The sequence below is a fragment of the Malaclemys terrapin genome, chromosome 2, assembly GCF_027887155.1.
Source record: "Malaclemys terrapin pileata isolate rMalTer1 chromosome 2, rMalTer1.hap1, whole genome shotgun sequence".
Classification (NCBI taxonomy): Eukaryota; Metazoa; Chordata; order Testudines; family Emydidae; genus Malaclemys; species Malaclemys terrapin.
In genome coordinates this window covers 179,478,362-179,494,126 of record NC_071506.1, presented here as the reverse complement: position 1 = coordinate 179,494,126, position 15,765 = coordinate 179,478,362, and the positions used below count along the sequence as shown (strand labels likewise).

The 15,765-nt window shown below is 41.4% G+C and overlaps 1 protein-coding gene across 3 annotated transcripts in view; it reads left to right on the top strand.

The window, feature by feature from the left end:
- The window catches only part of RPRD1A (regulation of nuclear pre-mRNA domain containing 1A), a 70,464-nt gene that overhangs the window by 13,392 nt on the left and 41,307 nt on the right, over positions 1 to 15,765 (top strand). For 2 of the 3 annotated variants that reach the window (XM_054018849.1, XM_054018850.1), the window contains exons 2-6: positions 9,131 to 9,260; positions 10,375 to 10,481; positions 10,573 to 10,667; positions 12,276 to 12,402; positions 12,500 to 12,675. In XM_054018849.1, coding sequence (XP_053874824.1) covers positions 9,131 to 9,260; positions 10,375 to 10,481; positions 10,573 to 10,667; positions 12,276 to 12,402; positions 12,500 to 12,675 — 635 coding nt within the window. Of the gene's footprint in view, positions 1 to 674; positions 892 to 9,130; positions 9,261 to 10,374; positions 10,482 to 10,572; positions 10,668 to 12,275; positions 12,403 to 12,499; positions 12,676 to 15,765 lie in introns of those variants that run through there. The other variant, XM_054018851.1, reaches the window with a different exon arrangement.

Genomic DNA, 15,765 nt, shown 5'->3' with positions numbered 1-15,765 from the left:
TGTTGTTGCTATTTTTTGTAGTGTGTTTTTTTTTTATTCTCTGTACACTGACTTTCCCTCCATATAATCCCCTCCTCTGCCAGACTCTTGGAGATGCTCCTTTAGAGGTGTGATTTTTGGTGTGTATCTCAAATTATGGTGCTTACTACACTAACTGTTCAAGTAAGCTGTGTAGAAATGCAGAAGACTGGGTGTAATGTGTTTATAAACTTGCCAGATGTAGTATATAAACTAATAGATGAGTTCCAGTGCAGAGAAAGGGAGCAGGTACAGAGGCAGGAAAATATGACCCCTACAAAGCCGTTAGAGGACAGTCACCTGGGTTACAGCTGCCTGCGCATGGGGGATAGGTTCTAGCCCCTTCCCCCAACCCTATCTTACAGTGAATCGTGAGTTCTAACTTATACCCCCAGCTGGGTAAGCAAGTCTGACAAATCCATATAAAAGGCTTCTTATGCATGGAAGAGAGGCTTGGGCTATAAAACCAAGGTAAGAGTCTGGGCTAAATGAGTAGAGTTAAGCCAGGTTCTTTCTTGTGTGTCTCCCCCATCCCCTTCCATCCACGCACACAAACATCTCACCTGAGTCGTGCTTTCCGTCCAGGCCAGCTAGCATGGCAGGGGGTATAGGGAGTAGTGCATGGGTTCTGGTTTCACTTGAGCTAGTAGTACTCCTCCTGTGCTGTGAGAATGCAGACTAAATCATTTAGAGTGCTGATAGTCCTCCATTGTCTTCTCTCAGTTTCCTCCAGTGTGCCAAGGAGGACAGACAAATTCTCCCACAGTTCACTGGGAAAGAATCGGTTGCGCAGTTTACTGCAGCACAAAGAGCTATGGGATATATCTCCAGAAAGTCTTGATAATGCACATGGGGGAGCGCACCATAACTTGGGTAAGGGCTTGCAGTGTAGCTGCTCATACACAGGCTGGAGTAACATGTGGTTCCTCATAGCATACATGTAACACACAATGAATATTAAACTGTCTGAATGTCTGCCATATACATTTTGGATTAGACTTGCTTTCAGTGTGTCTAACTACCGGTTTGGTCGGAACTGTTTCAGCTAGCACTGGTTTAGTGTCAATATGAATGTCATTAAAATGGTTCAAACTGAAATGGTCCAGATGGGTCAACTACTCCCACAGTGCACCAGTAGCCTTTTGAAGTGTTCCGGAATCCATTGCTTCTGGGAGCTGTGCCAATAATTGGAATTAGGTAACCAGAGGGCATTGCAACTGAAAGTTCAGAAGAGCATTAGTGTGGGCATAAGGTAAAACTGCACCTTTTCAGAATGAGAGTCAATATACATCCAGTCCTAACATCCAATCCCTTCCTCTGTATTCACCTGGTGCAACATCTCAGTATAGCAGTGTTATTGGTTGTTACCTATTTTTGTACTGCTCCCAGTGTCAATAGTCACCACCTAGCCCCTGCCTTGAGCCAGGAAAACGTGTGTGATCTTAAATAAAACCCTAATAACCTGTAAACTGTGGCAGACAACACTACTAACACTTGAATCTAACATACTGTGTTTTACCAAGTGCCAAGGAAAATCTGTATAGTTCCCTGATCCCATTCATATTTTTTTATGGAAATCCAGACTTCCATATCTCTTTGAGACATGAATATGACCGGTCATCTCCGAAGAGAGATGCTATAAGGGGTAGATAAGTTTTTAGATTGAGTCCAACAGAGTTGATTTTGGAAATCAATACGCTTAACTGTTCCTGAGAACATTTTACATTTAAGTCCTTTGTTCGTGTCATTTAATTAGAATCTATACAGAGCAGAATACATTAGCAGCAAACGCTAAGGCAGGATTGTGTGTACTTCCAGATAGCAATTTAGCCTAGTTTGATATAGTTTTATTGCACATCAGCGAGAGTTCAAGGTTGAGATCTAGATACAGAAACACACAGAGGTGGAGAAGTTTAAATGTGCATCATCCAGAGATAGGCTCTGAACTGGAACCCAAGAGACCTGGGTTCTAATCAGTGTTTCATTATTTTAGTAACTACAGAAAAATCTCTAACAATATTCCTCTGCCTGTGCTCCTTCAATGCTGGTTGGTTCTCTGCTTCAACTGCCAAAGAATCCTTTGGATTAAGCATTTTGTATAACTAAATCGGGCAAATCTATAATATCTGTAGATTGGATAGATCAGTGGTTCTGAACTGGGGTCTTGGGCTGCAAGCAGGTTTTTTGAGGGGGGAAACGCCAAGCAGGGCCAGCATTAGACTCCCTGTGGCCCAGGGCAAAAATCTGAAGCCCCATCACATGGGTCTGAAGTCCTGGGCCCTGAGGACTGTAGCTTCACAGTGCTCTTGTGGTGTGGGGCATCAGGCAGTTGCTCTGTTTACTACCTCCTAACGCCTGCTCTGGCTTTTATATGCAGAAAACCAGTTGTAGCATAGCTGGGCTGTGGAGTTTTTATAGCATGTTGGGGGGTGGGGCTCAGAAAGGAAAATGTTGAGAACCCCTGGGCTAGATTGTATGGGGAGACTTTTTTTAAAGGCATTACATACACCATTATATATACACCAATATCCTATATGTTGCTTAAGACAATTTGTAAACGTTTCTTACCAGCAAATGGACAAGGAAAATATCTGGCTTTGTAATGTGTCTCATCTCAGTACAGTGAATATGAATATGGTTTGTTGAAATCTCACCTCTGACAGCTGGAGAAAACACTAACTTTTTGATGGAGATGTGGGGAGACTTTTTTCCTCCATCCGTTAATGGTAGCTCTTTAGAAAGAGGTGCTTCCCCCCCTCGTATGAGCACTGTGAGGAAGTCAGCTTGCTGTCTCTGGGATTTCTTTCCATTGGATGGACTCCCTTGTGACAGAATGGCCTCCTTGTTTTTAGTGTTCCACTCCTTTTAATTAGGGTTTCTGAGCTTGTTTATAGAGGGACCCCACCTTTATGTGGCTTGTTTTCATTGTCTCTGACTTTGAGCTATTAGGAGAACAGTGCAGTGTCAGTAAGCAGATCCCAACCCATCAGTGTTGTTGGTACTGCTATCTGAGAGTATATTTTTGTTTCAGAAATCCACTATATTTCTCAAACTTGACTATTTTGAAAACTGAATAGCTATCTAGCCATGCGGGAAATAAATGGGTCTCACAAGTATTTATTCTGTGCAGCTATCAAGATATGTCTGGGCTGTTCTGTTCCCTGTGTATGTGTGCATGAAGAGATTTATGGTTCAATATGGTGACTTTTCAGAGTTAACACATTACAGCTTCCAGATATCTTGTTTTGGGGAAACAGTGTATCAAACTGATATCTTTTTCCTGTTAATGACTGTGTCAGTACGAGGGTTCAGTTCAGAGGATAGCTTTACCTAGCCAAAGGCTCCTACAATCTCAGAACACCTTACTTGGTTGCTCCGTAGTTTGTCCTCAAAACTCAGGTTTTGCTTGCTCCCATTTCAAGTGATACGCCAAAGGGGGCAGTATCTCAGAGCTTGTTGTAGAGACCAGCATGATCAATTTACTCATATATTTGATAATTTTCAAAGAGTAACATTATTTTCTCTGGATTTCACCTTCCACCTATCATGCGGTGTCTCTGTGCCTGACCCAGATTACGAATCTGGGTTTTTTCAGTAAGAGGATTTTGCATACTGTTGTCCCTTAGACAAGAATCTAACTTCATGTCAACAATGTGTCTATTTCGGATGTTGAGAGCTGTTGTTAGTTCTCGCTGTATGCACTGGCATATGAGGGATTTTGTATAAGGAACATGATTAAAACAGTGTTCTATTTACACTGCAGAAATGTAATATTATCACGGAGGGGATGGGGTGCCACAATGTTACTGGATTCTCCTCCCACAAAGTGTAGATGACACCTGACACCAGTATGCAAATATACTGGGTTGGTGACCAGTACAGAGAGTGGATTAAGCATCTCTAGACTGTGCAGGAAAACCAGGGACCAGAAACACACGTCTGGCAACTCGCCAACATCGTGCCTATTTTCTGAGGCGTTTGACAAGCACAGAGCCAGCGGTGGTGCATGATGAACTAGTCAGCTGGGATGGTGCCCTGGTGGCCCCAGAATTCAGCATGGGGCCTGATGGGAACCAGCGGCAGGTGCAGAGAGAGGCCTGCAAAGTGATTCTTTGCTGAAATGAGTCCCAGAGGAGGCTTTGATGCAGGAGCAGCACATCCTGCTGTACTTGGAGGAGCTGTTTGATGCCCACCCGGGGAACAACCCGGCCCGCAGAGCCTGCAGACGACAGACTGGACAGAAGCTGCCTCGGAGCCTGGTAAGTTTCTGGCTCCATCTAATGTTTAATATAGGAATGGGATGGATTTCAGTTCTGTGAAGCACTGCAAAAGTTATTAAAAACCCTGGTTAACAGCATGTATCTGCTAATGGCAGATTGTACACCAGTTGTGCACCTGTTTCCTCCCCGCCCCCTTTTTGTCTCCTCTCCCCGCCCCTTCCCCCCTGTGGAATTCAAATTGGTGACCAGGAAATACAAACAATAAAAATGCCTTGAAAGTATTTATTTTACTAGAAAGGCACAGATTTTTGCTAGGGCATTTCTGTTTCTTAAAAATAATAACCTTACTGCCATACCTGTAAGTATGCTACTCTATAACCATCCAGTAGTGTAACAAGCCTTCTGGAAAGAGTGAATGGTATGGTGTGGTTGTAGTGGAAGTGTGTTCCATTCACAAATCTAGTCCATTTCAAGTAAAGGTAGTCCAAGCAGTACATAGGTGACACAATCATTTTGTCTCAAATTTGAATGGGTTTGAAAATGCATCTAGAAATATGCCAGAGGGTTGGGGTAATGGTTGTGGAGTTCTGTGTTGCATGTAATTATAACTGGCTAAGACACATGGAACTTATGCAGCATCCTGTTGATTCCCTCATGAATTCTGACTCAATCTTAGGTGCTGATTAGATGCAGACTTTTCCTGAAGCCAGAACTCCAGATAGGTAATCACTTTTTGGTGAAGTGTGTATTTTTTAGGCCCACCTTGGTAGCTCACCAGGCCATTCCACTCATAGATGTGCTGTTCAGCCATTATATGTTTGAATATCTTCGTTTCATACATTGCAGGTTTCCCACTGGCAGCTTTGAATATCATCTCCTTTTGTCAGTCAGGCACGGTTATGTCCTCCAAAATGTGGAAGGCCTGAAATGATAGAAAAAGCCTTCGTAGCAACTGACAGATCTCCCCTTCCCCACAAGTAGTTATGCAATTTTTAGAAAACAAAAAACAGCTTTGAATTTTTAACTTACCAGTGTCTCAGTATTACTGTCATTGTAATTAACCAGTCTCTGTTCAGGGAGCATCTGTGGTCGGAAGCATCCCTTTCACAGTATATTGAAGTTCAGTTTGGAAATGTAACCCTTTGTCCTTGGAATTCCACAAGAATTTTTTCTGTGCTCTTGCAGTGAGCTGTTTGAGACAATAACTCTGTGTCTTGTCCTATTCCAGGCCCCTCGACCTCTAGTGACTGCAGAACCGCAGCAGCTCGCCCACTGTATAATACAAGCCTGGCTCAGCATACTGTCAAGGACTGTTCCAAGAGGAAGTATTTCTGTGATGAACTTATGATTGAAATTCTGGATAGGGTCCACAAGCAGGTCCAGTACCAAAAACAGAGGGATTTGCGGCTAAAGGCGAGGCATAATGGGAGTCAAGAGGAAAGGCTGAGGCAGGCTGCACAGCTTGAAAGTAGGGTTTCAGTGCAGGAGCAGGCATTTGTTTCACTGTTCCTCGAACAGGAGCAGTGGCTAAAGGAGAAGACAGAGGTCAGCAGAGAGAACAGTTTGAGTTGCTGATGTCAATAATGGCTGAAAGAGTACCGACTCCTGCTGCATCACCCACATTACAGCCTCAGACCCCTGGGCAGTATCCTGGGATTTAGTTCAGAATCAGTTTGAAAAACTTCATGACTGTGTAGCCTATGCAGTCATGCCCCAATAGCGACTGGGCCAGGCAACTTGGACCAATGCGGTCCTTCATATCGACCTCCTTCCTGTGGATGCCTCCACCCCACTCGTGCGGCAAGAAGGGAAAGGAAGCCTGGGGGCCAGGGGTAGGGGGGTTTTGTACATGGTTTGATTATTTGCAGTTTTTCGTGCCCTTTTTTCCTCCCCTGTTTGGTTCTGTTGTTACTAGGGTGTTGGTGTAGCAGTGTCAGCTGATCTGCCTGGCAGTGGGTGGATATTGTAGTTTCCAAGACATGTTTATAAATAAAGCTTTCTGTGTCATTAGGAGAGTTTATTTCGATCACTGTCATATTGTACAATGTGTTTTTAAAATAACAAAGGTAAACACATGATCAAGAACAATTAGAAATTAGTAAGCAAATGCCATTCCTTTATACAATCCTCACTTCAGTCCCTTCTTTGTATTACTCCTGGGGAAATTCTGTGTACAATATTTTAAAATTTGGCATATTTTATTTGTTAAAATAACACTATATAATCACACCAGTTTGTTATTTTAGTAATTTATTTCAACATACTTGTTAGCAACGTCTAGCAATACAGACACCAAAAAAAGGTCCCCAAAAATAGTGTTAAAGAAAGCCCTATCACAATCCACTTTCTGTTTCTCTGCCCCCTCCCCCACAGAGTCCAACCCGGGGGCCAGACACCCTCTCCCCCAGAGCCCAGGGATCCAGAGGGAGAAACAGCCTTATGCTGGATCCCGGGTTTGTATGAAGTTTCCTGCACGCCATCTCCTTCGTTCGGGGTGTGCCGGGAACTGCAGCTGTCTGGACCTCTCCTCTCCTCTCCTCTCTTCCTCCCTGCCCCAAGTCTTCCATTTTGCAAACTGGGGAGCAAGACTTGGCTGGGTCCAGCTGCTCTGCAGCCCATTTCTGCAAGGGGAAAAGGAAATTCTGCACAGAACATTCATTCTGTGCAAATTCTGCATTGCACAGTGGTGCTGAATAGAAATCTATCTACTTTCTGCCTGAGTAGACTGGTTCAGTGGCTCTTCTCTGTCATAGGTCCATTCAGAAGGAAATGGCTCACCTCTGGCTTCACAAAGATTGTGAAGAGCACAGCAAGCTACAGTAATGCGAACAGCATTGGTGACATGCGCATCCAAATGGGTCTGTAGATATCTCCAACAAGGATTTCAGTCTACCAAAAGCACATTCAGCAACCATTCTGCACCTGCTGAGAGTGTAATTAAGCAGTATTTTTCCAGGGATTCCTGAATCAGGGTATGGTTTCATATGCCAAGGCAAAAAGGTCCGTGGGGGGATCCCTAAAATAATGGTGGGGTCAGTAATTCTATTGATAGTGTCATTTGATGGGAATAATGTTCCAGCCTGTCCATGAATCTGGACTCCCACTCATCACAAAACCCTGGCATCATGAACTTTCCCAGTGCAGCCCATGTTCACATTCATAAATGGACCTCTGGGGTCCATGAGGGCCTGTATAGCAATTGTGTAGTTCCCTTTGTGGTTAGTGCTTGTGCTCCCTGAGGAGGGCAAACTAGGGGCACATGAGTTCCATCAGTGGCCCCAGTGCAGGTTGGAAATCCCATTCTCTCAAATGCAGTTACTTCATGAATATTTTTTTAAACCACATGCCTGATTGCCACAGAAACCTCCACCACCACTTTACCCACAGTCGACTTCCCAGCCTTAAACTGGTTGGCAATGGACCTGTAGCAGTCTGGGGTAACCAGCTTCCGGACGGTTATAGCAACCTGCTTTTGGATTGGCATGAGTGGCCTAATGCATGTTTTTACACTAGAGGATTGGGGCAAGCTGTTCAGAAAGCTCCAGAAATGTAGTTTTCTTCATGTGAAAGTGCTTAACCACAGCTTGTCATGCTAGGTCACCATGACAATGTGATCCCCTCAGCCTGCACTTGTGGCCCTGTACCAGAAGTGCGGGTCTACTTAGGGGGCATGAGTGACTGTACTGAGTGTCATGAGCTCCATCAGCCAGTTGGAGTCTGCCATGCTTGGGTACTCTGCTGCCGCCTCTTCCTGCTCTATCAGGTGCCTTTGGTGGGTCAGAAGATGCCACCAAAATATCCACCACCATTTCTCTCAAGCTCTGCCCGTTTCCCAACACAGAAGGGAAAGTGCAAGCAAGAGAACTTCTTCTAAAGGCACTGCCTCCATGTTGCTGGTTCCAGTAGCTGGGGGTGCATGGACCAAAATGATTGCTTGGCAGGATGTGTTGGCGGGCTGTTTAAATTTCCTATAACATGCAGTGTAGATGGTCAAACTTTCTCACAGTATGCCAATGTCAGGGATAGACCAGCCACATTTCAGAAGGGTGTTTGAGAGTCTGGTATATGGCTGATTTCACCTGGGTCTATGTGCTGCACTGTTGACATCAGAGCCCCAGGTTCAAGCCTGGGTTAGAAAAACCTTAATGTCTGGGTAACAATCATTGTAAACACTCAAGTCCTGGGTTCTGTAACCTAGGGTCTGCTGATTGGAGTCCCATTAACCCTGGGCTTATATTGCAGCGTAGACCTACCCTGAAGCGATTTTGAAAATGTTACCCTAAGATTATAGCTACAAGACCATATTAAGGTTGCTTTGGTGATTCATAATGTCTTTTTTAAAATACACATTGCGCTTTTAAATTTTAAATTAAAATATGTAAGGTTCTGTGTGTGGAAAGAAGAATTTGGGAGACTAAGTGTTGCGCTGTGGAGGAGAGACTGGGTTGATGAGTGTGGTGGGTAGGGACAGTGTGTGTGTGCTGAAGTAGCAGATGAATGTGGTAGTGTGAGAGGGGGCAGAAAGAGGTCAGAGTAAATTGTGGATTGGCAAAATGTGAATGTCCAAACTTCAAATTAGTTGTGCTGGGCCTGTACTTAAAATGGCAGCGGGGCATGGCGGACTGCTATGACTTGCTGTCTCTGGGTTTTAAGGGCTGAAATTTATGAAGACAAATTAAAGTTGCTTTGATTATTTTGTATTAATAGCATGAGGTGCTAATAGAAATAGTGAACTTTGTATTTTTAAATAACATTTATATCTGTTTTTATCCTCTACATAAGAGATGTACGAAGAAACTCAACTGAATGTTAACCTGCAAAATTAGTTTTATACTACTAACTACTTTGGATTGTTGCATCTCTCTCTTTTTTTTTTTTTTTTCTTTTATTAGCAAAACCAAATAGGAAGTTGACATTCCTATACCTGGCCAACGATGTCATTCAGAACAGCAAAAGGAAAGGACCAGAATTTACAAAAGACTTTGCACCAGTTATAGTTGAGGCCTTTAAGCATGTTTCAAGGTACAGTAAACTGTAATGTGGGCATTATTGTCTTTTTAACTATTATTAAACCTGTGTGAGGCATTTTCCTTCCAGAACACTTCATTTGTTCTGTCTGGCTCAGCAGCTTTCATGCATCCTGATTAAAGGAAACACCCTATCCTAGATCTAAAATCTATTTTTTTTTTCAATTTCTTCCCTGCACCTCTTAGTTTAAAAGCTCCTTTGATCTTGCATGTCAATCTTCTTTAGCATATGCCCAGTGGTACTGGAACACTGTTAATAGTGTGGGTGCTGAAAGCCAGCCCCCTTACCCTTATTTGTGGCCCTCCCCCACCCCCCGAGCTCGGACCGGGAGCAGGGCCGTGTCTCTGGGATGCAGGGACCTAGAAGGGGTAAGTGGCCTGAGGCTGGGGCTGGGAGCCCGGGCGCAGGAGGGACGGCAGCTGGGACCCCGCATATAGCCTAGGGGTACTGCAGCACCCCCCACACCATAGTTCCTGTGCCTATGCATGCACCTCAATCAGAATAAAGTTTATTAGCCTGATAATCATCTTTTCACATTGGAAGACTGTCGGTTGTGTTTGTCTTTTGTGTTAGGTCGAGGGTAAATGTTTTTTTTTTATTCATTCTAGTTATTGTATGTTACAATAATTCTTTATTCCTTAATGATACAGGTCTAGCATATGATTTCTCTGAATGCAATCCACCTATTTAGCACTTAAACTAGAAAGTGTATCTGTAGATGAATCTTTTGCATCTTCTTATGTAATAGGACTTCATTGTAAAAAAGATGAAATGCTAATTAATAGAATAAGGGCGAAACTGATCTATCATGTTTCACTAGGTTTAAAGGCACTGTGAAGCATTCAGTGATTGAAGTAGGTTGGTGGGCTAGTAGGCATGGCCTTTATTTCAGTGTGATGTATTGTGAGGTGACTTTGAACAAGTCAAAACCTCCTTTACCCTTTCTGCAAATGAGGATCTTTATCTCACAGAGGTGTTGGGAGCTTTAATTCTTCGATATTTGTAAAATACTTCAGATTCTTGGATGCAAGATTATACAGGCTGAATTGTTTATTACTGGGTTGCACCTCTACCATTTTTATTGGTGATTTTACTATTTCCCCCACAGTGAGTCTGATGAGAGTTGTAAGAAGCACCTTGGCCGAGTGCTCTCTATTTGGGAAGAAAGGGCTGTTTATGAAAATGATGTATTGGAACAACTTAGGCAAGCTTTGTGTAAGTATTCTGAGTGTATGTGTGTTTCAGTCTCTTTAAATAAATGTATTGTTTCCTGAACTGATTTTTAGGTCTCTACTTTGACTTTTAGATGGTGACAGAAAGGCCAGGAAGCGTACATTTGAACAGATAAAAGTTGATGAAAATAACTGTTCAGCACAAAGTTCTCCAAGTGACCCTCCACAGGTAGAAGTTTCTTGTGTTCATAAACTTTTATCGTTTCATAAGGTTTGGGATATGTTTAAAAATAAACCCTTCAGTCACTGAGTAATACAGAACCAACTCAGCATTGAGTCCCATTTTAAGGGCCAAATTAACACTCAAAGCTAGAAAGCTGATTAAAGATGGCTTTATGCAACCTTTATTCTTCCCCAATCCTTGGATTATCATGAGCAAAACAGCCCCTGGTGTAACTTGGGGAAGCCCCAGTGTTGCTCTCAACTATGCTGGCTGCAGAGGCCTCCCATAGGGAAGGACTGCTGTGCACTCCAACTCTACTTCAGGCACTTCCTTATATTAGAGTGGTTCATAGGTATCAAGTGGGTTATACTAGATTTATGCTTCCAGAGTCTTCTGCCATGCTGATGGAATCTTTATTGCCCTCTTTGGAGCTGGTTTATGGTCTTTGTGGTTCTCCAGTGGTGTAAAGGAACCTCTCTGGGGCAGAGGTACTGGCCCTTAAAGTGTTGTTACAAGTAAATCTCTAAATTTTGGGGGGAGGTGGGAGATTAATTGAAGATTTAAGATTCCTTTAATTTGTATTTTACAATAATCTGTTGTGTACTTCTCACTTTTAGGGGTACTGAAATATCTTTCTTAGTTACAATACTTCTATATCTTGGCTACAAACTACATCAGTTTCTTAGCATTTTATAATTTTAGCAAATTTGACACTTTTTAAAAAACATTTTTAAATTGTAGTGTTTTTATATACATTTTTAAAATACCAAAAATGTTTGGCTTTCAGAGTTAATAGTGAAGAAATAAACATAAGATAGGACTATTGTAAATGTAAAATATTGATTATACAATTATATCAAATTATTATCCATAACAATGTAATATTTAACAGTCTATTTTACTCTATATGCAAGGACTTTCATAATTTACATACTTGTCACTATGTTGTGCGTATGGCATTTTGTTATGTCACTTTCTCTTCCCAGAGGGTTTTTATAGTTATAACTGGGGATGCCAGAACAGTAAAGTGTGTGTGTGGTTTTTTTGTTAAGAACAGGGCTTTGGAGATAATCAAAATTTAGTACACCCTATTGCAGCAAATAATTTCTTTTTATTACTTTGATTTAAGCTCAACTTCATGAATATGCTACCATTGAAATTACTGCTATGCTTTTATGGTATGATGTGCCTACCAGGAAAAGTTAAGAAAAAAGTAATTTAATATGTTGCACTTAATTTAAACAATTTAAAAGTACAGAGTAAAAATGAAGAATACCCCCAGGTAGTCATTACCAATAAACCTTGTACTTCATATTTAAAAGTTGTCCTATTGCAAGAATTTAAAGGAAAATGAGACCCTTTTTAGCAGGAGGATCATTCTTAACATTTGGAACATTGCAGTGCTGCTCCATGGGAAATTAATTAAAGCTATTATGTTGACATTTTATCTCTTTTGGGTCAGGGAGGGAAGACGTTGGTAATGCTGACTTTGGCAAAGTAGTTTTTATATCGATACTGTCAAATTGCATCCCATAAACTCATTGTGAAATGATGCTGACATTCTGTATCAGGATTTGATGACTAAACCAGTTCTAAGGCTGTGTGCTTTTTCAGACTACAGATCTCATTAGAGCATTACAAGAACTAGAAAATGCAGCCTCTGGGGATGCAGCAGTTCATCAGAGGATAGCTTCATTGCCTGTAGAGGTCCAAGATGTGTCCTTACTAGACAGAATAACAGGTGAGAGGTGGGGATGCAGTAACTGAAATGTGAGCATGAGAGAGCCTGACAAGATTTTGTAATGTATTGCTATTTTTTTTCTTTACTTGTCTTTTAGATAAGGAATCTGGAGAACAGCTTTCCAAGATGGTAGATGATGCTTGTATGGTACTGGCGGATTACAATGGCAGGTTGGCGGCTGAAATAGATGATAGAAAACAATTAACTCGAATGTTATCAGACTTTCTGCGATGTCAAAAAGAAGTCCTTGCAGAAAAAGAGCATAAGTTGGAAGTGCGTAATATTTTGTTCAGTTAGTCCATGTTCTTCATGAAATTAATGGTTGTTATAAATGTTTAGATGGTTTAAACTTTCTCTCAAAGGTAAATATTAGGTGCCCGCTTCTAGCACATGACTAGCAGGAATTTCCTAGCTTCAAAATTCTAAAACCATTAAGCCACTTACACATTAGGTGGTATGTTGAGGGAAAGTTCTCCCTCTATATCTAGCTCACTTCCTTTTTTTACCTCTGATATTGAAAAAGTTCTTTTGGTTATTGTTTTACGCTTGGTCTTCACTGAAAAGTTATGTTGGTGTAGTTATTTTGGTTGGGGTGTTTAAAAAAAAAAAAAAACACCATAGCTATGCCAACAAAAGCCCTGGTGTAAAACGGCTATGTCAACAGGTGGTTCTACTGTTGTAGCCTTCAGTGGTTGCTTTTTCTAAGCTCTGTTCACAGCTTTCTCTTTTGTGGGGGTGCTTATCTAAGTTTAACAGAGCTTTCTTATCTGCATTGTTCAAACAAAATAATTTGCTACATGGGATCTGGGAGCTTAACTCTTCACCCAGCTAAGGTCTTGCTTGATTTTTCTGTTCTGAAATAAGATTTCATTAGTGCTTGAATTTTTAAGGTATCAATCACTGTAGTACTGAATTACTACATTACATAATTTAATGATGTATCATAATTTCATATAAAGAGCCATATTTTCCTCCCATCCCTCAGAAGTGCATAATGTTTTGGGAAAAAATGTCCAGAGTTGTCTAACTGCTTTGAGGTGCCCCAGCTGTCTAAGATGTTTTAAGATGGATTGTGAGTTAGCTGATTGTGTGATCTACATCCAAGTGTTGCTGCAAGCGCTCTTGTCCCAGAGTTACCTTTGTTGGACTGACCAGAAGCTTTCATTCAGTCCAGCAAGTTAACGTGAAAGATTACAAAGCACAAGTCTTAAAGTGCTTCAGAATCTAGCACAGCTGTCATAATTTCCAATGTTACCTACTTTGACACAAGGTCCAATAAGATTGGCCATACAGTTTTTCTTCAGCACCATCCATGAGGCCAAGTACCCATCTTAGTATCCAGAGTGAGTTGAGGTTTTGACATAAAGGATCTGCATACATCCTTAAAAGTGCTCCATGCTTTCTCTCAATGCAGGTCAAGGTCTGCATCTGGAGAAGCCACTCAACTCCAAAAGTTAACTGTGTCTGTCCTAGACTTCTGCCTTTGACTTGTATGTGACTGACTTAGACCTTCTGTTACTCAGTCCCTTAAAAATGGGGGTGGATGAGTCAGACCCATGGGTCCTGTCCACAACTTGACTTGATGAATCTCTTGGGATTTGACTTTGGTTTTATTAGTGATGTATGACCCATAGTTTCTGGCCATCTAAAACTTTGTCTCGAAGGCTAGCCCACTTGAAAGTTCCAGTGCTCTAGCCGCACTTGGTATCTGTGCCCCATATATTAAGACACTTGATGTTCTTGCTGTCTGGGAATGATTCTGTCTCAGCTAGAAGTGGTCACTCTGCATCTGATGAATGTTTATGTGCATATAGCAAGACATGCATATAGTATTGTATGTGTCCAATTTTTTTATACTGGACAGTGCTTCCAATTCACTGCTGTCTTCTAGGCTGCTGTCACACCAGCATGAATTTATAAAAATACCTAACCATTGCAACAATATATCCAAGAAGATGAGAGTAAATATTTTCGCCTGTTTGGATACTTGACTTATGAAGTATGTCTCGTGGAAGAAATGAAAGAATTTGGCTGCAAGTCCCAGCTTTTAAGGGACCATTGGGGTCAAAGGAATCCTGTTTGACACAGTTTGTATTAGTTTGCAGTGTTTTGGACTTGTATGACAGGGGAAGGATTTAACAAAAGACTTTAGTTATCAAGAACCAAGCTGGAAATCTCAGCTCTTATGGCGCCAATAGTATTCATGGTATCCATGGCACACTTTCACCTGAGAACCTCAGTATACTTTGAAGGATCAATGAACAAAAAAACCCTTTTCATCCTAATCTGAGGACAAACACCCATCATGCTGCTGTTGATTTGGTGGGGTCCCAAGACACATTTCCCACATGACTACTTTATCTGACGTGGAAGAGCACTACTGCAATTAGGCCATGCTACTATATAATAGACCCTTGTGATGGAGCCATTCACCAGAGAGTCATGAGAAGTTTTCGTGTGGACACCCCAGAAAGACTCACCACACGCTTTAAATAGTCAGTGGTTTGTTGCACCAGAAAATACATGGGGACTACAGTTGTGAGTAGATATCTTTGTTTTGTTGGGAAATATCTTGGCTATCAAAAGGAATGGGAAGAAGCATACAAAGGTCTTGACCAAACTCAATAGATTGTACATCTTGCCACATTTGATCTCACAGAACCAGGGAATTTCTGCATCCCAATCTAAGGTCTCATTCTGTTATGGCTCCTGACAAAGTAAAGTTTTGGTAGCTGTGTTAAGTCCTTGTAATTGCTCATGAGTCAGTCTGAGCCTTTAACTTTAAATGCCAATGATATTTGGTCTGGTGTGAACAAGTTTGCCAGGATCTTCTGCCTGGTCTCATGCAAAATATCTTCTTTAATTATAGACAGAGTTTGCAAGTTTATACGCTGTTCTGTTTTTCTTTACACTCATGTAAAATGTAGCCCACTTTTTTGTTCAGTTGCTATAGTAATCTGTTTTTCTATAAAGTGCTATTAAAAATCCCTGGTTTCACAAGATGTTCAGTTTGTAAAGACTTTTTTTGAGCCACTGACTTTATATATAAACTCAAACTTCTTATGGAAAACATTATGGACCAAGATTTTTTTTTTTTTAAATAGCAGTCCAAAGTTACTCTTATCTCCTCATTCAAACACTTAAGAGGCCTGAGTTTCAAAAAGCATCATCACCCAACATTTGTTGATTTCAGTGGAGCTGCTGGATGCTAAGCAATCCTTAAAATAATCAAGCAACATATTTAAGTGCCTGAGCATACATTTACTTGATAGATCAAGATGTTTTCAAGAGAACTTGTACGTATGGCTAGCTGATTGAATTTCTTGTTGTTTCTCAGATGCCAAGGTGTAGTTAGAATATGCA